Source organism: Pleurodeles waltl, chromosome 5, assembly GCF_031143425.1.
Source record: "Pleurodeles waltl isolate 20211129_DDA chromosome 5, aPleWal1.hap1.20221129, whole genome shotgun sequence".
In the NCBI taxonomy this organism is placed as follows: domain Eukaryota; kingdom Metazoa; phylum Chordata; class Amphibia; order Caudata; family Salamandridae; genus Pleurodeles; species Pleurodeles waltl.
Window position 1 is genome coordinate 1,772,384,305 of NC_090444.1, and position 23,105 is coordinate 1,772,407,409.

Below are 23,105 nucleotides of genomic sequence, written 5' to 3' on the forward strand. Positions count from 1 at the left end.
AAACTTCGACAACCATTTTGGCATATCTCTCCAACACTACGCGGTAACCTTAATAGGTGAATACCTAGGATCAAGTCTGTTTGCTGAGAGACCCAAGACAAAATATTAGTATGGATCAGCAACAACATGACTCCACTTGAAGCATATGATGACATATTACATGTGCTATTTTTAATTAACTTATTCATTTCAATAATGGTCAACACGTTTTCCTCATTTCCAATGGAAAAGCCAGGCCCATAGTTTGTGATCAGTTTCATTGAGGACAAAGAAACTCTCTTTGATGCACCCATGCAGAAAACAATAGACCAAATCCCTTAATGTGTGTGCTAGGATTGAGTCCTGGTAACACTTTTTACTGGAATAGTATTGTGTCATAAATGTACTGGTGTCCATAGCGAGATTTTTTTATTTTTTTATTCTGTTCTGTACCAAAATAAGGCTCAAATGAAACTAATGTATTGAGATTATCCACGAGTTTATGGATTGCAAAAGAACCTGGCACAACAGTGTGATTCAATGAAATGCATACAACACGGTAGCTGCACCATTTCTGTTGGCCCTGGAATGGAATTCTTTCGTGGAGAAAACCATCAGTTAATTGATACAGTAATGAAGACACATTATACCTTCTTGCCACAAGAAAAGTATGAATGAGTCTGCATCTTTTGTATCATGGGAGATGGTGTTGAATTTTCTGGAAGATAGTGCTCATGCACCATCCTCAAGATGATCATCAGCTTATAATCGGCATCGTAATCCACAAAAGGAAGGATGAACTGCTACAGAAATCCAAATATTGAACTGTGGCGGACGAATGTTTCTGCCACTTCTGTAGCAACAGGTGATCATCCATCTAAATTGCTCACTAAACTCAGACGTTGGTATTTCCAAGAGAGATTGAAGAAAAGTAACTTTTGGTTTCTCCACAATCAAGATCATCTTTTGATAATGGATTTTCTTGCAATGAAATAACTTCTTATTGGTGCAGATTCTTTTGGTGATTTAAAGGCAAAAGCTGCAGACTCAGCAGTCCCTCGGAGGAGACTATTGCAAACTGGCAGATCTTTTCTCCGAGTAAGTCTGGGATAGGGGGACTGTGTTTTGAACTAATCTGGAGTCACCTTGGCAATGGCGGGGTGCTGACAAATAGAAACAGTTACCTGATCGTTCTTGAAATGCTCAATTGACAACTGCCTGTGTCTCTTAGCATCAGGCAGTGGTCCTAGGATTACGGTCCAAGTGCCTTCCACCTTGCGAACTGGGACTGGTGGTCTATATCACAGTCTAGGAGCTTTTTCAGGAATTTCTTCTTGGACTCATTCTCCCAGTTGCTGGAGCCACCCAAAAGCAGCTTTACTTCCAGAAATGGAATCAGCAAAAGTCTTATTTAGGAGTTTTCCTTTCAAGTCTTGTAGGTTCTGCAGTTGTTCGACACGTGAGTCAGGTGAATCATTGTGTATCTCTGCCTTTACAGGGAGCAGTAAGTCGAGTACATATGCACTCCAAAGAGGTTTGTATTGTGTGTAACATCTGACACAATCCTCAGGACGTTATTGAATGCTGGCTGAGCCTGATACAGGTTTTGGTACAGTGACAATCCTGTGTCCAATACGCTTGCAGACAAGGTTGTTTAAACAAATCATTGGGTCATCCAAAACTTCTGTTAACCTCTGGCGGAAGGATGCAAGAATAGCATGCACACTCCCGGAGTAGCCATAGCATCAGCAAACGCCTTAGCAGCAAACACCAGGCCTACATCTAAAAAACGTATGCACTGCTCCCATCGCTGTTAGGCATTGCAAGTCTTTTATGGCTGCCCAAGCAGTGACAACCACAACCAATATGTTCTTATAATGGTTGACAAGAGGCAAAGGGCCGATATGATTGAGGTAGACCATGCCAAAATGTTGATCTGAAATTATCAAAGGTGTAGAAGTTGGTCTCACCGCAGTAGAGGATTTAATTTGTTGGTAAATAGTACATTGTTGTACACAGTTCTTTTTAGTTTTCATGTGATTGATAATGTAAAGTAGAAAGAAAAGCAAGCAAATTCACTTATATATTGATGTTAAAGCTACACTGCCTGTCTCTAAATTTCAAGCATTGAAATTAAGATATATGAATATATTAACTTGAAGCATAATACTAGAATATATGGTAAACATTGTTTAACCCCTTGGGTGCCATGGACATAACGGTTACCTCCTGGGCAGCACCGCTCGGGTGCCCAGGACGTAACCGTTACGTCCAGACAGGGGCCCACGGGGAAAGCGCTAGCGCTCCCCCCTGGTGGCCCTGGCAGCCCCCCCTCCCTTGGGCAGGGGTGGAAGGGGAATCTCTTACCCTTCCACCCCTCCTCACCCCCTGTGGCGTCTGATGGTGTTGGCACGCAATCGGGAGGAGAAATGCAAAAGCATTTCTCATCCGATCACGTGGTGGGGGCAGAGAGGCATGAAAGGAGAGGAAAGGCCTTTCCTCTCCTTTCATGTCTCTATCAGCATTTCTGTTGCTCGATCCCAATGCGATCGGGCAGCAGAAATGCAACTAGACACCAGGGAATTATTTTTAGTTTACAGCATAAGAGGAGCGGCCCCTTGGGCAAGGGCCACTCCCCGGGGGGCAATTTATTTATAGGCCATTTCGGCCCCCCTGGGTGCAAATCGGCCTATTATAATTAGGCCGATCTGCCCCCGGGGAGGCAGAAACCACTAGACACCAGGGATTTTTTTTTTTTTTTTTAAATGTATGTGGGGAGCGACCCCTTAGGCAAGGGTCGCTCCCTTGGGGGCAGTTTTACTTTTAGGCCATTTCTGCCCCCCTTGGGGGCAGATCAGCCTATTTTTATTAGGCCAATCTGCCCCCAAGGGGGGCAGAAACCACTAGACACCAGGGATTTTTTTTTTTTTTTTAATACTTGCGCATACGGGGAGCAACTCCTTAGGCAAGAGGCACTCCCCTGGGGGGCAAATTGTGTTTAGGCCATTTCTGCCCCCCCTTGAGGGCAGACTGGCCTATTTTTGTTAGGCCAATCTGCCCCCAAGGGGGGCAGAAACCACTAGACACCAGGGATTTTTTATTTTTTTGCGCCAATTTCACGCAAGGGAGGCGACCCCTTAGGCAAGGGTCGTTCCCCAGGGGGCAAATTTATTTTAGGCCATTTCTGCTCCCCTTGGGGGCAGATCGGCCTATTTCTATTAGGCCCATCTGCCCCCAGGGGGGGTAGAAACCACTTAGGCACCAGGGATTGGTGTGTGTGTATGTGTGTTTTGTTTGGGGGGGCAGCCCCTTGGGCAAGTGTCCCTCCCCATGGGGGGCACATTACTGTTGGCCATATCTGCCAACCCTGGGGGCAGATCGGCCTATTTCTGGAAGGCAGAAAGCCCACCAGGGACCAAGGAAGATTTCTTTTTCCAAAATAAGAGGGTGGGGGTATGGCCATACCCCCACCCCAAATAAATGGGGCTAAAGTTGTTCTGCCCACCGGTGGGCAGATGGGGCAGTTACCCCGTATCCACTCCCCGGGGTGGTGGTGGTGGTGGGGGTGGCAGAAAGCATACTAGATGCCATGGAATTAAAAAAAGTATATAAAATAGTGGGGTGGTGGCTACCAATCAGTATGGGCCTGGTTATGCCCCCACCTCAACTGAAGGGGGTAACAGTCTTTCAGCTCTCCCTCTGCACATTAAAACATCTTATCCCACGGCAAGCAAGAGAACATTTGATTATTTTGGGTTTTGGTTTTACATTTGGGCCATGAGAGCTTGGCCAACTCTCAAAATCGCACTTTTTGGACTTTGGGACGCTGCCATGTAGAAAAATCCACAAGACCTAGACACATCTGAAAACTAAACATTTGGGTGATTCCAGGGTGGTGTGCTTAATATGCACCCCGCACCATTTTCTTACCCACAATGCCCTGCAAACCTCCAACTTTGCTGGAAATCATACATTTTTGTGATGGAACCTTCCGGAATCTGCAGGAATCCACAAAATTCCTATCACCCAGCATTGTCTTAACTATATAGATAAAAATTCTGAAGCAATTGTCAGACAAAATTTTTTTTTTTTCCAAACTGCCTTTTTGGACCCGCTTTGGTTCCCCCTCAACTTCAACATGTTTTTGGCTCTTACCTGTTACAGGCGCTTGGCCCACCTAGTGTATCATGTTTACCGGGAGACTGAGGGGAATGTTGGGTGGTAGGAAATGTGTCCCGGTGCAGTGATCCCACACACAAATGTGGGAAAACTGTGATGATTTTTTTTTTTTTTTTTAGCTAAATTTGAGGTTTGCTGAGGATTCTGGGTAAGAAAACATTGGGGGATCCACGCAAGTCACACTTCCCTAGACTCCCTCGGGTGTCTAGTTTTCAGAAATGTCTGGGTTTGGTAGGTTTCCCTAGATGGCTGCTGAGCCCAGGACCAAAAACGGAGGTGCACCCCCTTTCCCGCACAAAAACAGGTAGTTTTGTATTTGATAATTTTGATTTGTCCAGATAGAGTTTTCGGGCATTTTCTGTCGCGGGCACTTGGCCTACCCCCACAAGTGAGGTACCATTTATATTGGGAGACTTGGGGGAACGCTGGGTGGAAGGAAATTTGTCGCCCCATCTTGGATTCCCCTAGGTGTCTAGTTTTCAAAAATACGCAGGTTTGGTAGGTTTCCCTAGGTGCCGGCTGAGCTGGAGGCCAAAATCCACAGCTAGGCACTTTGCAAAAAAACAGGTCTGTTTTGTTTGGGAGAATGTGATGTGTCCACGTTGTGTTTTGGGGCATTTCCTTTTGCGGGCGCTAAGCCTACCCACACAAGTGAGGTACCATTTATATCGGGATACTTGGGGGAACACTAGGTGGAAGGAAATTTGTGGCTCCTCTCAGATTCCAGAACTTTGAGTCACCGAAATGTGAGGAAAAAGTGTTTTTTTAGCCATATTTTGAGGTTTGCAAAGGATTCTGGGTAACAGAACTTGGTGAGAGCTCCACAAGCCACTCCATCCTGGATTCCCCTAGATGTCTACTTTTCACAAATGCACAGGTTTGGTATGTTTCCCTAGGTGCCAGCTGAGCTAGACGCCAAAATCTACAGCTAGGGACTTTGCAAAAAACACATCAGATTTCAATGTAAAAATGTGATGTGTCCATGTTGCATTTCCTGTCGCGGGCATTAGGCCTACCACGCAAGTGAGGTACCATTTTTATCGGGAGACTTGGGGGAAAACAGAATAGCAAAACAAGTGTTATTTCCCCTTGTCTTTCTCTACATTTTTTCCTTCCAAATGTAAGACAGTGTGTAAAAAAGACTTCTATTTGAGAAATGCCCTGTAATTCACATGCTAGTATGGGCACCCCGGAATTCAGAGATGTGCAAATAACCACTGCTTCTCAACACCATATCTTGTGCTCATTTTGGAAATACAAAGGTTTTCTTGATACCTATTTTTCATTCTTTATGTTTCAGCAAATGAATTGCTGTATACCCGGTATAGAATGAAAACCCATTGCAAGGTGCAGCTCATTTATTGGCTCTGGGTACCTAGAGTTCTTGATGAACCTACATGCCCTATATATCCCGCAACCAGAAGAGTCGAGCAGACGTAACGGTATATATTGCTTGAAAAAATCTGGCATCGCAGGAAAAAGTTAGAGAAAAATTGATTTTTTTTTTCACCTCAATTTCAATATTTTTTTATTTCATCTCTTATTTTCTGTAGGAAACCCTTGTAGGAAACCCTTGTAGGATACCCTTGCAGGATCTACACAAATTACCCCTTCAGAATTGTGTCTACTTTTCAGAAATGTTTAGCTTTCTGGGATCCAGTATTGGTTTCACACCCATTTCAGTCACTAACTGGAAGGAGGCTGAAACCACACAAAATAGTAAAAATGGGGTATGTCCCAGTAAAATGCCAAAATTGTGTTGAAAAATGGTATTTTCTGATTCAAGTCTGCCTGTTCCTGAAAGCTGGGAAGTTGGTGATTTTAGCACTGCAAACCCTTTGTTAATGCCATTTTCAGGGAAAAACCACAAGCCTTCTTCTGCAGCCCTTTTTCCCCATTTTTATTTTTTTTAAATCGAAATTTTCACTGTATTTTGGCTAATTTCTTGATCTCCTTCAGGGGAACCCACAAAGTCTGGGTACCTCTAGAATCCCCAGGATGTTGGAACAAAAGGATGCACATTTGGTGTGGGTAGCTTATGTGGACAAAAAGTTATGAGGGCCTAACCACGAACTTCCCCAAATAGCCAAAAAAAGGCTCGGCACAGGAGGGGGAAAAGGCCTGGCAGCGAAGGAGTTAACGATAATTAACATAAATGCCTATTTTTGTTTTGAAATGTACTGAATTTTAGAGAACATACAGCATGTGAAAGGCGGGTTTCTTATAGGCAGATAAGGCAAACACGTCACGTTAAGGCCCAAAAAGGTTGTTCTAACACTTAGTGAGGTGTGCAGCAGTACCCAGCATCCTAGATCCAGGTTTACATAGTAGAAGCATTGCTAAGTAACACTTTGTGTCCCGGGATCTGGGGAAATAGCCTGACAAGCTGGCATTGGCTGACGGGGCAGTCTGTGTTGCTGCCTACTACCAGTATATTTTGTTGTGCTAGCTTTAGTGGGCAAATTAAAAGTTCTATCACCCTCATCTTAACACACTACTGACAAGGAGTTGAAGAAAGACCTTTCACCAAGAACGGTGTTAAGGATTATGTCCATTTAGAATTTGTGTCCCAATGAGAAATCATTGCAAAGACAGCATACAGCATGCCGCACAACTTACCTGCTGTAAATGAGCATATAGGTGGGTAGTAGCAGCTACATGAAGTATGTGTTTATTTGGCATCTTCCTCAAAGCCCACTATGGCATACTCTGCTGAAGTAATTCTTGATCAGTTTCACTTCTATATTAGCATACAATAGTAACATCCTATGTCAGTCCTAATATGTCCTTCCCATTGTTCTTCCCATGTGCCCTTCCTTACCACAGCTGAACCGAAATAGCCCAAACTTTCTAGGTGCTGAACATTTTCCAAGCATTAATTTAAAAGGGGACTGCCTCACCGGTTACCAATATCAAATATCCTGGCATCATTAATTGTGCTCGTCCAAGAGGAGTGTCAGTGCTAGTGTCATCTATTGCTGAGGTTTTGCTGTTGCTACATGCCCCTGAAAAACTGGTTTAAGGGGAAGGAGAATTTTCCCCACACCTAAACAATGGTGCTGTCCCTTTCCCAAGTGTTACCCGTTTGCACTTCAAAGGTGGCTTCATCTCTGTAGCTCACCTTTTGGGCCAACACCCTTGTGGCTTCCTGCAGGAGGGAAGTAACACCTCTCTACAGTGCATGGCCCTATTGTCTCCTTTCCTGGGAGGGATTATCATGTCTCCCCAGGAAGGCCGAAAGCTGTCTCGGGTTCAAGCTCCACATGCATCCGTTAAGGACACAGTAGATTGAAGGCAACAAAGTTGCAACTTTGTAAAAAGTTGCACACCACAATATGCTACATTTTATTTTAACTTAAGAATCCAGTCAGGCCTAATGTCATGAGTTATTTGATATCTTAGAGTATCAATTTTGCCCACACCGGTCAGGTGGGGTCAGCGTGTAACTGGCACCCTCCAATGGGATGGCCTAGTCTTTCCAAAGTAAAATAACAATTTTGTGTTTTTACGGTCAGAACATGTAAAGTACATGTTCTGCTAGTGAAATATGCTGCACCCTACCTTGGGCCTCGATAGGCATGCCGTAGGGGTGACTTACACATAACATGGGGAGGATTGGCTTTGCCACTGTTGGAAGTCGCAAGGCCGGACTAGCAGTTTAAGACCGCACTTCCAGTCTGCAGTGGCAGAGTGGAAGACATGTTTTACTTGTGTCACACCCAGGGAGGCACAGGCAGTGCTGCAATCCCTGGGGTGACCCTCTAGCTTACATTCCCTTGGTACCCTATACTAGGGGCTTAGATGTAAATGAGTTTATACCATTAAGGTATAAGCCAATATGTCGTGCATGTTTTAGGGTTAGGGCACTTAGGTTCGGTTGGCAGGTTTCAGTGCACCTTCAGAGTCAAAGAAACCAGCAGCATCAGTCCAACAACTTGTGTGTGACCATACAGAAAGTGACATTTCCTTACAAGAACCTTAACTCATTTGTTTTTATTCAGATTTCCTGTTTGTATTGGTGCCTTTCACATTATATGCTTTTTCATGAAATATTTCCAAATTCTATCAGCAGATTTTAGAAAAGCTTCAGTTATCTGGGGCGGGGCATGTTTCAACACTGAAGGTTTTCATTATTCTCTTTAGACACTTGGACAACAAAATGACCATGTGTCTTGCTCAATTCAACAGAACAATATGTACTTGGAGCTAGTGTTTACAAAATCAATAAGTTTGTAAACTGATGTAATACCTACATGCCAGACTGTCCACTTATTGGGACAAGGAGAACCTTTGTCCAAGCAACTGAAACTGAGGTAAATCTCCTGTCTGCTTTGGCTTTGATAGGCTCCAGCTCACATCTCCTGAGATGGTCTACCTTTTTTCCCCAAGGGCACCATGGACTGTGGTCATAGAAGGATACGTTTTTTTAAACATCAGATCTTTCTTTTCTTTTTGGCTCTCAAGTCCTTCCTCTATCTTCTAGTGAACATGCACACCAGCAATATAACCAAATCATTTTATTTAATAGGGGATGAGGCACACACTTTCACCATCTCGGCTTGCTGACAATGCATATATGTACAAGACTGTAGAATATATAAATGTAGGCAGGCGGGTAGAGCAGGCTCCAGCTTGCCCAGTGAGCAGTTAGTCTTGGGCAAGTTTGCAGACCTTATCCAGGACAAGAACTGCTGGTATACTGACATCCTCACTTTGTGCACCTCACTACCATCAGTGACGTTTTGCTTCTAATTCAAGTCATTCGCTGGGCCTGCAGATCTCTCTGTATGGGAAAACCCAGGTGGTTACCTGTGTATACATACTTATTCTATTCTGTCCCCAAAAAGCACCTCAGATATGTATTTTGTTAATGGTCTTTGCGAAATCGTTTTAAGCGGCACGGCTCACTTTTTACGTCAGCTCTGCATTTGACTTCATGCCTGAATATTTATGTATGGATTGCAGTTTTATATAGCGCGAGCTCGAGCCGAAGGTATTGGAGCGCTTTACACTAGCAGCAGGTACATTTATGTCTTCAGGCAATGGGAGAGTAAATGATTTTCCCAGAATCACAGAATGTTGAGCCGACGAGCAAGACTCGAACCAGGCTCCCCGGTTCCAAAGTCGGCAACTCTGGCTTTTTGCAATAATTTAGAGTTGTATGTAATGCTCACTGGTTCCCATGAGTACAGTGCCTAAATGGAAAGAAACTAACTTTAAAAATTCTACAGCAAAACACAAAATTAATATGTGACTTTATCTGATCTTTGTTGGGCCTCGAGACAACTCATTAGGCTTCAATGGTTTGTAAATGATGTTCTGTGTACCATTTCCAACACAAAACGTTATAATGCAACTTGAATTGTGTTTTTTTTAAGTAGCTCTGTCTTTACCTCTATAAATTGCTTTCGCTTTAAATCAATCCTCATTGCAAAATTCACATACTAGGGAAGAACAGTGAGTTTTATTGTAGATTCTCTATTAAGCATTACGCAGGTGATCGATTTGCTGGAAGGAATTCGCGTCTGCCAGTTGTCTCTGTTTTGCGAAAAGATCACCGAGGTTATTCACAAGGATTGGCTGGTGGTGCCCTCTAGACAGAAGGATGGCAGCATAACTCAGAGGATGGATCCCAAGCTACATTCAGAAGCACTGAGTCAAGACCCCACACCGACAGACGATCAGGACAGTGACACTGAAGGTATTAATGGGTGCACATTAGTCAGAGCGCGTATATTCTATATTGGAGGCTTCACTTGCTTTCTTGTTTGAATATATGTATATTCGCCTCTATTTCTGGCTTCACATTCCTCATTTTCTAAGCATATTCAGCATTTGTAGTGTAGGTGAAACTGTTGAAGGTGAATCCCTCTTACCCATACTCAGTATTGTCTTTACTTTGCATGGGTACTGTATCTGCATGTTTTTTCAGTTCTTATTATGGGCGAGGCGGATCGTTTGCTGCACTTTAGGTTTTACTGCTTTGATGCAATAGTTTAAAATGTTTATGACAGTCGGGGCTAATGGCAAAATTACAGGCAAGTGCTTTGTTAGTCTTCAGGCATGCATGGGCGGGGTGTGTTCTTTCAAATAGCAGTGAAAGGCTACTGATGCAGGCTAGCAGCAGAGACGGTAGAATCCTAAAGGGTAACGAGAGAGTAGCATTTTGAAATCATTTGTCAAAAATCTTATGGGGCTGAAGCCCGCTGCATTAGATGTTCCACTTCAAAATGATGATCCTTCTGTTGTTTGCGGATCATGCTGTTCGTACAGCATGAGCAGTCTGAGTTCTCCCATACTGGCTGAGTCTTCCTTCGAAGCAAGGTCTCTAGAACAAAATTCATCTTTATACTTGAAATAGCCATGCACGGGATGAATTTCAACACTGAGGCCCTTCATATATATTGTTTAAGACCTGCAGGGCAAAGTGTATTTGAGGACTGACTGACCTTACACAATGGTAAAGATATGGAGGGAAATGAAGATGATGTGAGTTTATGTAAATAAGACCTACATTTAATCTAAAGTTGAGTATAGCTGTGGAATGAACGAACGTGTGGTTTGTACAGAATGACTGTGCTTTTGAGAGCTATTCGGAGAACATGGTCTCATTTTATTTAAAAATCGTTTTTTGGCTAACAAATTTTGATTCATTTTCGATACGCAAGGGTGTCAACCACCGTTTTACTCACATAAGAGGTACAAATAAGGAGTAATACATAGTTAGGCTTGTAGAGTACAGTAGAACAAGCACATTGAGCGATAAGGCATTTCATGAAGAGCATTACATCAGCAGGTTCAGGTCCAAGCATCCCCACGATATACCCTGGATCTGTTCATGCTTAGAGGGAGAACCTCTTGCCTCAAACACCAGCTTCTCCTGTTGCACACACCAATCCACCCCACGTCGCCACTGCAATGGCGTAGGGGGGCTCAGGACTCTTCCAACAGGCTGCAATGTCTCGCTTGGCCACCATCGCAGCTGTTCCCAAAAATGCCCGATCTGCCTTCGACCCTCCCCGACCCCAGTAGCAACGTCAGTGGTGAAAGGTTAATCTTCCAGCACAATACCCTCAACATCTCTTCCATGATGGCAGCCCAGTAACTGGATCACAGGGCATGACCAGACCATATGATAAAAGTCAGTGGGGGTATGGGAACATCAAGGACAGGTGGGACTTGGAAGAAGGCCCGCTCAGTGTAACTGGTTCGGAGTGAGGTAAGCACAATAGAGGTAGGAGGTCTGCACCAGGCACAGCCTGGAGGAGATCATTATGACTCGAGGGGCCATCAATGTGTCATGCCAATCCTCATCTTCCAAAGGTCTTAGCCAACCCTCCAACTGGGTCCTAAGGTGGTTCAGTGTGCTGGGGGTGTTGATGATCAATCTACGATAGATCTGGGAAACACCTCCCTTTCCCAGTGCGCCCATTAGGAATTTGGCTTTTAGGGGGATGAATTCAGGGAGGAGCGTATCTCATGATATGTGGGTGTCTAGTGCATGCTGTAATTACAGATATTTGTAGAATTGTGAGGGAGAAAGTGTGTATGTATCCTGAAGCTTCTGAAAGGAGTGTGTGTCCCGGACCATACGTCACCCAATTGCTTAATGCCTATGGTATCCCAACCCACAAAGCCCTCTAGCGCTGCTATTTCTTGCAGCCACATTCCGTGCCACAGGGAAGTTTGGAGCGCAGGTTTAGAATCCCGTTTAGTGTGGCGGAGCGCCACTCTTCAAGTAAGGAAGACCACCAGAGTCACCCCCTGGGTAACAGTGGGAACTGGAGTTCTATATAATATAGCCATACCCCGGGAGAACCCCAGCAAAGCCAGCTCCACCTGATAGGCAGTGTCCAACCAACCACCATTGAACCATTCATTGATTACCAGAAGTTGTGAGTCTCGGTAGTAGTGACGCAGATTGGCCATACTGATACGGCCATCATATGGTGCCCGTTGACCTGAGTAAGCGCTAGTCGTGACCTGGATTTATACCAAAGAAATGATATCGCCATTGTGTCTAAGTCCCAGAACCAGCGGCGAGGCAACAGTAGTGGAACATTTTGGAAGGCATAGAGGAACGTCGGTAGCACCATCATTTTGCATAGGGCAATCCTGCCCATCATGGTCAGTGGTAACAACTACCATTTCTTAAGGTCCTCTTTGACTCTATGAGTCAGTGGGACAAGGTTGAAGGACCAAGTAAGCTCAAGATGGAGGCTCAAGATGAAGCGCAACCCATATACCCAGATAGCGGAAGCTCAACCGTCCCACAGGTATGTCCGTCTGCCAGTCCACACAGTTCCATGTCTGATTTATAGGTACCAACACTGATTTGGCCGGGATAAGTCGGAGGGTGGATGCCTCTCTGAAGGTCTGGAGGCAGCGGGGGCCACTCGTCTCATGGTCTGCAAGAAATAGGACATCATCTGCATATAGTGTGATGCAATGCGGTCTTCGTGTCCCATACCCATCCTCCCACATGTGCATCACAGCGAAGGAGTCGCACAAGGGGCTCGATCGCAAGTGCAAAAAGGAGGGGGAACAGGGGCAGCCCTGTCAGATCCCATGTCGTATGGGAAAAACATCAGAAACAACACCGTTGATCTGCACCCACGTGGTTGGATTAGAGTAGAGTGTGCGGCCAAGCCTGCAGAATCTGGGTCTGATTCCGGCTCTCTGCAGGACTTGTTCCAGGGTTCCACAATACACCATGTTGAATGCCTTCTCAAAATCAATAAGAAGCAAAGCTAGATGGGGTGTAAGTAAGTGACATTGGGCGAGAGTGACATGGAGACGCCAGAGGCAGTGCCTCACACTCATGACTGGCATAAAGCCACATTGCTCTGGGTGGATAAGTGTTTGGAGGACTCGTTTGAGACGAGTGGCCAAGATTGTTGTGAAGATCTTGACCTCTCCATTGATTAGAGAGATCAGGCGATAATCTGTGCAAGAGACAGACTGGGACTTTCTTTGGCATGACAACAGTAGTTTCCATATCAACTTTGGGTGAGAAGGAACCAGTTTCTGATGCCTCCTTGTAGAGAGCAAGCAGTCGGGGATAAAGAACCTCTCTGGATGTGGTATAGTATTCCGTGGGAAACCCATCAGATCCAGGGGTCTTCCCAGACGCCACTGCCAAAATAGTCTCCCCCACCTATTCTGTCGATAATGGCTGGTCCAGCATCAGAATCTCAGACTGTGACAATCGAGGGAGGAGCACTTCCTCCAAGAAATGAGAGTCTGATTCGGACCCAGGTCTGGGGATCGCGGCATAAAGGCGACTGTAGTAGGTGGTGAAGGTTTGGGCAATTCCAAGGGATGGTGCTTTGGAGGCAACCATCTTCATCAACTATTTCTGGTATCACCCTACTCGCCTGAGGTCGAGAGGCAATCCAGTACAGCAGCTTGCCGTTTTCGTCTCCCCAACCATAAACCCTGGTGGTCGAGGCATGCCATAGTTGCTTTGCCACTTCAATCAATTGAAGGTAAATCTTGGCGCATATCAGTCCAAATTGCCAAAGAGTATCACCTTGGGGATCAGTGGGAAGGCGCACCTCTAAGTGGAAGGCATGAGCCTCCAATTTACTTATTATGTGCTGAGTTTGGGCCCTTTCCTTCTTTCTGATTTTTCCCTGTGACGTGACCTCTTTTGGTCGTTTTGATGGCTGCCCCCAGGGTTCGCACAGATTGTACGGCACTTTCATTAGTTTGAAAATAAGCCTTCAGTTTGTTTTCAAGTGCCTTCGTGTACATCTCTTCCTGGCGATACCAGGCGTTGAGCCTCCACATGGGGTGTGGAGCATCAGTGCTTGCCCAAGGCAGAGGAGGATCGGGGCATGATCAGAAATCCTGCATGGGAAAATCTGTACCTGGAACACCATGAGACAGTCGGCAGCTGGCATAAAAATAAGGTTGATGAGCGAGTGAGTGAGCTGTGCTGCAGAGGTATGGGTGTATTGTTGTTGCCTGGGGTTCCATAATTTCCAGACATTGCAGAGACATGGAGCGGATGCCCAGCATGAGAGACGTCGAATGCCAGTGCAGCATTGGGCAGAGGGGTGCCGGTGGAGTATAGGTTCGAGGTGGGGACCGCACTCATCAGAGCATCAGACTACTGTGAAACTACTAGGAAGCACCAGTACACCATTAATAGCTCAGTTAGAAATGCGTCTAGGGTTGTGGGGGGTGCATATAAACACTCAAGATTTATGATTCGCCCTTCAACACTTCCAGTAAGGGCGAGATAACGCCCTTAGGGTCTTTCACGGTTTGAGTGATGGCCATAGGGAAGGAGCGACGGAGCAAGATTGCTAATCTGCAGGATCCTCTAGTGTACCCAGAGTGATACACCCTGTCATAGCCTTGGCGCAACAGGAATGGGCAATGGCTATCCATAAGGTGTGTCTCCTGAAACATTAGGACGGTAGAAAGAAACCAATGGGCCTAATAAAAGACCACAGAATGCTTCACACGGTCCAGCAGCCCGTTGACGTTCCGGGACATAACGTGAAAGGCGATCGTGCTCGAGTGAAGGAGTGTCGTGAAATTCCGGTCAGTGGAAGCGCCCGGGATGCTAGAGGGAACCACCTGGGAGGAATCGTTTGGTGCTTGTGCAGAGTGGTGGTTTACCCAGTGTCAGGATTGGAGTGGTGTGACTCGACCAAATATCTGAATGTGGTGTTAAACAATAAACAAAACAGACTTATGAACATAACAATACAAAAACCCTTTTCCCCAACACCCCATACTTCACCCCTGAAGCATCTGTTGCCCTCAAACTAAAGCAAAAACCAACTTGTAGACAGGCATGGAGTGGTGGACCCCTCCTCAATTCAGGATCAATGATGACCAACGGATAGAAAAAACATAATGAACAGCAGGTCAGTGTCACCTGCTGAAGGGATCCTGGGTGCAACAGCGGCTCACAGCACAGGGCTCCGAGATATGTTAGATTTGGCCACAGGCACAGATGGGGGTGAAGCTCCAGCATGGCCTCCCCATCCTGGCCTGGCAGGGTATCAGTTTCTTTCTCGGGTAGAGGCAAGTCCGAGTTGCACAGTGGCATCCCTGGCGCAGTATAACTTGCGGAGGGTGAGTCCACTCTCGCAGCATCGTGGCTCATGCAGGAGACTGTACAAACTCTATTCTGCTTAGGAGCATCACCGGTGTGGACTGCACAGAGACTGTCTTCCCGAAGGGTGGGGGGGAGGGGAGTGATCGCCTCGGCCGTGGAGCTGCTTCTCCTTGTAAGGAAATGCCTCCTTGGCATGGTTACCCCCTGACCTTTTGCTGATGCCATGTTATGATTGAAAGTGTGCTGGGACCCTGCTAACCAGGCCCCAGCACCAGTGTTCTTTCCCTAAACTGTACCTTTGCTTCCACAATTGCCACAGACCTGGCACTCCGATAAGTCCCTTGTAAATGGTGCCCCTGGTACCAAGGGCTCTGATGCCAGGGAAGGTCTCTAAGGGCTGCAGCATGTTTTACGCCACCTTGGGGGCCCCTCATTCAGCACATACACACTGCCCACAGCTTGCCAACCTCACACTGCCTGTGGCATAGGTAAGTCACCCCTCTAGCCCTAAGGCAGGGTGCACTATACCACAGGTGAGGGCATATGTGCATGAGCACTATGCCCCTACAGTGTCTAAGCAAAACCTTAGACATTGTAAGTGCAGGGTAGCCCTAGGAGTATATGGTCTGGGAGTCTGTCATACACGAACTCCACAGTTTCATGATGGCTACACTGAAATCTGTGAAGTTTGGTATCAAACTTCTCAGCACAATAAATGCACACTGATGCCAGTGTGGAATTTATTGTAAAATGCACCCAGAGGGCATCTTAGAGAGCCCCCTGAATACCAATCCGACTTCTAGTGTGGGGCTGACCAGTTTCTGCCAGCCTGCCACAACCAGATGAGTTGCTGGCCACATGGGGAGAGTGCCTTTGTCACTCTGTGGCCAGGAACAAAGCGTGTACTGGGTGGATGTGCTTCTCACCTCCCCTGCAGGAACTGTAACACCTGGCGGTGAGCCTCAAAGGCTCATGCCTTTTGTTACAGAACCCCAGGGCATCCCAGCTAGTGGAGATGCCCGCCCTCCAGCTACTGCCCCCACTTTTAGCAGCAAGGCTGGAAGAGATAATGAGAAAAACAAGGAGGAGTCACCCACCAGTCAGGACCGCCCCTAAGGTGTCCTGAGCTGAGGTGACCCCTGCCTTTAGAAATCCTCCATCTTAAGTTTGGAGGATTCCCCCAATAGGATTAGGGATGTGCCCCCCTGCCCTCAGGGAGGAGGCACAAAGAGGGTGTAGTCACCCTCCAGGACAGTAGCCATTGGCTACTGCCCTCCTGACCTAAACACACCCCTACATTTAGGATTTAGGGGCACCCCAGAACCCAGGAAAACAGATACCTGCAACCTGAACTAAGAAGGACTGCTGACCTGAAAGCCCTGCAGAGACGACGGAGACGACAACTGCTTTGGCACCGGCCTGTCTCCTGACTCGAAAACCTGCAACAACAACGCATCCAACAGGGACCAGCGACCTCTGAAGCCTCAGAGGACTGCCCTGAACCTAAGGACCAAGAAACTCCCGTGAGCAGCGGCTCTGCTCAACAAACAGCAACAATATTGCAACTTTTCTCACTCTTCCCACTGGAAGCGTGAGACTTCACACTCTGCACCTGACGCCCCCGGCTCGAGATCCAGAGAACCAACACCACAGGGAGGACTCCCAGGAGACTGCGACCCCGTGAGTAGCCCGAGACGACCCCCCCCTGAACCCCTCACAGCGACGCATGCAGGGAGAATCCAGAGGCTCCCCCTGACCGCGACTGCCTGCAACAAGGGACCCAACGCGTGGACCAAGCACTGCACACGCAGCCCCCAGGACCAGAAGGAACCGAACTCCAGCGCAGGAGTGACCCTCAGGCGACCCTCTGCCTAGCCCAGTCGGTGGCTGGCCCAAGAAGCCCACCCGTGCCCTGCCTGCACTGCTAGAGAGACCCCTGGGACCCTCCATTACTTTCAATACAAAGCCCGATGCCTGCTTTGCACACTGCACCCGGCCGCCCCTGTGCCGCTGAGGGTGTGTTTTGTGTGCCTACTTGTGTGTGTCCCCCCCCTCCCCTCAGTGCTCTACAAAACCCCCCTGGTCTGCCCTCTGAGGACGCGGGTACTTAACTGCTGGCAGACTGAACCAGAGCACCCCTGTTTTTCATAGGCGCCTATGTGTTTTGGGCACCTCTTTGACCTCTGCACCTGACCGGCCCTGTGCTGCTGGTGTGGTAACTTTGGGGTTGCCTTGTACCCCCAACGGTGGGCTGTCTATGCCCAGGAACTGAGACTTGTAAGTGCCTTACTTACCTGACAAGCTAACCATTACTTACCTCCCCAGGAACTGTTGGTTTTTGCAGTGTGTCCACTTTTAAAACAGCTTATTGCCATTTTTACTAAAACTGTGAATGCTATTGCTCTAATTCAAAGTTCCTAACTTACCTGTGTGGAGTACCTTGCATTTTATGTATTTACTTCAAATCTTGAACTTAGATATTTTTCTATATAAAAACTATTGGCCTTGAGTTCAGTCTTTGAGTATGTGTTCCTCATTTATTGCCTGTGTGTGTACAACAAATGCTTAACACTACCCTCTGATAAGGCTACTGCTCGACCACACTGCCACAAAATAGATCATTAGAATTATCTAATTTTGTCACTATCTTACCACTCTGTGCACACTATCTCTTACTTTGAGATAGTATATATAGAGCCAACTTCCTACACTCCTCAGTAAGCCAGTCCCAGGCAGTCACCGGGGTTTCAAAGAAGTGTGTCTTATTGGCATGGGTTAATTTGAGCCAAGCCAGGAACAGAAGCATGTAAGAGCGATTGAGCGCTTTGGTCTTCTGCTTGACTGCTGTATAGGAGCAATGCCGCCTTTACACTTCTTTAGTGTAGTCTGGGGAAATAAGTATCTTTGATTCCTGATACCTCCGGTCCGGGAGGGATAGGCCTTCTCTCAGGATGGGGTCCTGGTCCTTAAAATTGAGGATTCAAGCAGTCATGGGCATGCGCAGGGCAGCTTGGGCGTCGGGAGCCCTGTGCGCTCTCTCAACAATGAATGAGGGGGTGAACTTGTCCGGTGGCCTCCAGGATTATATCCAGTGTTCTGAGAATTCCATGCCCTCAGGGAATCCCACAAATCAGATGTTATTACGTTGTGATTAGTTTTCGGCATTTCTGCATGATACTGGAGCTCCGTTGTGCGTGGGGGAGGACCCACTGCGGTCTGGCAAGCAGCTGATGGTCACTAGATTGGCTGCCATTCCCCCACCCCTGGTTAGTAGTTGTGCTAGTGGATGCTCTGTTGCCTTTGTTCATTCTGGGAGGGTGGAGAGGAGGCGGTGGTCACTGCAGTGAGGGGCACTAAGGCGTTAACGCGGAGCGAGGGTCCCTGTCTCTGGGCCTCAAGATTGCATCATGTGGGCTCGTCCAGAGGGCCCCCCACACCTGTTGGCTCCAATAGCTTATGTTTTCACCCGGGCCCTGGTTACCCTTCATTGTGTGCAGTTGGTGGACAGATATGCATTTGTTACAAGGGAGCTACACACTGGTGGTCCTACGCAGGGCGCATTGCTCTACCACAGCGGTGGGCCCCCACCAGCAACAGAGTCCCAGAGTGTCCAAATCCTCCAATTGGGCATGTAGCTCAGGGGGTAACGTGCAGGGGCCACAGAGGGAAAAGGAAAACAGTAAGGAGCCTCCCACACAGTGGCACGGACAACAGCCCTGCCACAGCACAGACGCGCCCGTTCCACACGTAATTCACCCCAATCAGGTACGCAGAGGGCTTCACCCGTCCCAGGCGTACCTTCATTCAGCCGGTAGTCCTTCACTCTCCAAGGCGTCGGTGCTCTAGCTATGGCAGTCTGTGTATGGCTTAACTGCTCCCACGGCAGGTAGAAGAGGGCTTCAGTGGGTGAGACGGCTCTCCCTTGGCACCAGGGCCATCTCGATCACAGGGGGTGAGAGCATGCCTGTAGCCTGTGGGCAAAGATTGGTTGCCGTGATCGAAAGGCTGCAAGATAAGGCTGGGCCTCTCGGTCTGGCAGCCCCATGGAGAGCACAGCCTTCCTCCGCAGCTCAGGGCCCTCCGACAGCAGTAAAGTCCCAAGGGAGGCAGGGTCCGTTTGTCGGGCCCTGGCAGGATTTGGGGGGAGATATCTAGGTGCCATAAGGCTGCTGCATCACTGGGCCACACTCAAGGGGCCTGCCACAACAAAGGCATGTCCGCCTCGCCCCGGTGCACTTCAAGCAAGCTTGTGGAGGGACTCACCTGCCTCTGGCATGGGCCCAATCACCCGGAAGTCATTACGCTCCGCAGAGGCACCTAATGGACACAACAGCGCTCTCCCAGTTTCAGAGCCGCCATCTTGGCAGGGAACTGCAGCTCTTCGCGTTTGTCTGCTGGTCGCAGGCCAGGATCAGTCTGTGGTGGCAGTAAGGCTGGTTCGAGTAGGCAAGTCAGAAAGTGTCCTGGTGGGCAGCGGATGGCGGCAAATGACAAAGGGGTCCAGAACACTCTTATAGTGTGACTGCCATCTTGATGCCCCATGCCACGCCTCTATTTAAATATCTTTATTGAACATTTTATGGAAATAAAACATCATATGGACTGTTGACACAGCAGATCTGCATGCAAGTTTATCCAAACATAAAAAGACCTTGCATAGGGTAAATCAGATGTGCTTTGCAATTTAAAGAGGTTGAGTAACCCTATCCAACTTCTAAGTGTTCTGTATGGTCTATTCCAATGTATCAAAAATTGGGGTGCGTTCCACATCACCTATACCCATCACCCAGGTGAGGACAGGTCTCTAGAGTTTGGGTTAGAGGAGTGCCAAGTCAAGGGTCTATGGGAATGGAGAATGAAGAGATCCCATCCTGCATCCCCTCAGACATAGTGTACAAAGGTCCGGGGTCCCCCTGCAAAGTTCCTAAGGTGAAACCTAGGGGGCCCCCACCTCTATTATATGCAAGGTAACATTCAGATCAATCAAAATGGTGTAACAGTCTCAGCGTGGAAGAATTGAAACATGTGGCTAACCAGTGTCCAATCTACGAATGTCATGCCTTCCGATTTGGTAGTCTTTATTCCAAGAATTGGGATGGCAATATCTGCCTGTAAGGGGTAGCCTAGTGTGCCTTTAATATGCCCCAAGATTTCTTTACAATGTTTTGATCAAAGTAGAGGACCACCAAAAATGAAGGAACATGCCTGTTGTCTGATTACCATGTCAAAATGTCTTGGATGTGCTGGGGAACATGGGGCAGAGTCTGACACATGTTAGATACCACTGAAGCATAACCTTATATGCCGATTCTCAGTACTTCAAGTATATCAGCACACAGTAGGCACTGTTCATCCTGTGGGATTTGAGTTGGAATTTGAGTTGACCTTGCAACAGGGCAGACATCCTTTGAGTAAGCTTAGAGGGGGATTGTTTACCCTGTTGTTCCATTGTCTTTATGTCTGTTGTGAGGGTATGCTCAAGAAGGTGTGCCTCTTTTGCCCTGCCTATCTCTAAGGTGAAGGGAGAGCACCTGATCATAGCCTTGAATGAATGCCATAGAGTGTGAGGCTTTATGTGAGGCAGGGAGTTAATTAGGAAGTACTCCCTAATGGCAGTCTTTGTGGTAGCTATGTTAACAGGATCTCTTAAAATATTTGGTTTTAAGCACCTCTGTGAGGAACTATTAGGTGTACGAGGGCCTCCTGTCCAGTTGAGTGGGCTTGGTCAGAAATAGAAATGTCCAAAATTTAGGTTGAGCACACCAACCAGAGGAGCAAGTGTTTTATAAGCACAAAGTCAGTTCTAGGGTATGCTAAGTGGACATGCAATTAAAAAGAGTAGTCCCTAAGATCAGGGTGCAAATGATGTGTCCATGAATCCATGTGTCAACCAGACCCAGCTCTGTTCTCTTTTTTTTTTTTTTTTTATTAAAGGGGCAGACATTGCCCCTGTACCCTGATATATGTTGTAATTTCTACTGTTAATTGGGTCCCATACCAGAATAAAGACGCCACCCACTATAAAGTTTCCCTTGTGTGTCTTTCAGTTCTTTTAAGAGAAAGCGCAATAAGGTATTCTGGGCAGAGTTTGGTGTGTAAGTGTTTAAACGGTTAACATTGTACCCACCCCTTGAAGATTTAACTTAACTTAACTTAACAACCTTCTTAATCTTAGGTCACTGATTACTGTTTCTGAACTATGTGATTCTTGCATAGAATGGCTACACCTGCTGTTTTATTTGCCATAGAGGCCTAAAATTGGTGAAGTACATAGTGACCCATGTGAGAGTGGTCCTTTGTAAGTTAGGGTGTCTCCTGCAAAAAGATAATATTGGGATCATGATGGGAGGGCCTGCCAGATCTGTATGAATTTATTGGGTGGGTTAAGCCATTTTACATTCAAGAAGAGAAGTTAAAGGGGATTGGCATAAGTGATCTTCTGGACTAACGAGTCCAGACGATAACAGTCAGAGAAAAATAAGCATAAGGCCAACTGGGCTAAACTTGACACCCCCAACTGACAATACTTGGGAGATGAATCCAGGCCTCCCAACGAGAGATGTAGCCCTCCTAAAGTGAGGATGCCCTAAAGGGGGAAGTGACAACCAGGTAATTGATAAGACTCAAGTATGTAAGAAGATATAGCACAGAATATGAAATGCACATTAGAATCCTTCAGTCCCCTCTAGCCATCACAGCCTATTATAAACACCAATTTGGAAAGGATATGGCATGGCAGCTAAACGTTGACTGAGTTCATTGGATGTTCTTCAGGCTGCAGGGGTTGAGATTGTTGAGAGGGTCCGGTCTTCATATTCTGCAGGTGGGCAATCACATTGGCCCTGGCCTCATCAGGAGACCTGACCATTACTCTATGTGGCCTAGAGTGTCAGTGTAATGTTTGACATTCTTGGCGTAATTCAGAGGGCGTTGGACGAGTACTTAGTGTGTTGTCAATAAGTTTATTTTCAGAGGCAGACCAAACAATGTGTTGGCCTCTGCTAGGAAGCAAATCAGACACATTTTACCATTCCAGGAGAGGATTAGGCTGAAAGGGTGACCCCATTTGTGTTTCACTATATGTTCTTTGTGGTAGTCAGTAATGGGTCAGAAGTCTCTGCACTTTTGAGGGTGATTGGTAACAAGTCCTGCACTAGTAGTATAGTAGAGCCCCTGAAGATGAGGTCAGCCTTTCCCCTGTCATTGTGCATGATTATTTCTTCATCCTCAAAGAAGTGGACTTGTGTGAAGGTGTTTTGGGCGCCCTCCATGCTAGATGTGTTCGATATAGTTATCTGCACACTAATGAGTATTAATGGGAGGGCTTTTGGTAGATCCCTAAAATCTGAATCAGTTTGCGGATAAAGTTCATGATGTTGTCCCCCTCAGTGCCCTGCAGGGTTCCCCTTATGGCTGTTGTGTTGGCTCCTGTTCCTCAGGGGTGTGGAATTTAATAAAATATCTACTTGTCCAAGGGACAGGTAGTTTCTTAAATCTACTTGTCCTAAAAAAAAATCTACTTGTCCGCAGAACTACATACTGGGGCTGGAGGAGGCAGTAAGCAATAGTCCAGGGCTGGATTGCCATTGAGTCTGCAAACCTACTAATTTGCATGTTTTAAGGATCTTTTCTAATCGTTTCCCATAATGAGAAAGGTTGGAAATTTACTCCTAACAACGCCAGAAGTAGAAGTTCTTCCGGGTTGGGAAAAAAGTGGTTGGAGGGAAAGTGAACTTGTAAACGCTCAATAGATTTTCACATGAGCAAATCTACACATACATATTTACTCATGCTAAAATAAAGTTCAAAAATATTTTGTAGGAGTACAATTTCCTGATCTACTTCTGTAAGTTCTTCTGAGTTCATGAAA

At 46.7% G+C, this 23,105-nt stretch overlaps 1 protein-coding gene across 1 annotated transcript in view; it reads left to right on the forward strand.

The window, feature by feature from the left end:
* The window catches only part of TRMT61B (tRNA methyltransferase 61B), a 112,848-nt gene that overhangs the window by 63,197 nt on the left and 26,546 nt on the right, over nt 1-23,105 (forward strand). The window contains exon 5 of the mRNA XM_069236210.1: nt 9,645-9,859. Coding sequence (XP_069092311.1) covers nt 9,645-9,859 — 215 coding nt within the window. The remainder of the gene's footprint in view (nt 1-9,644; nt 9,860-23,105) is intronic.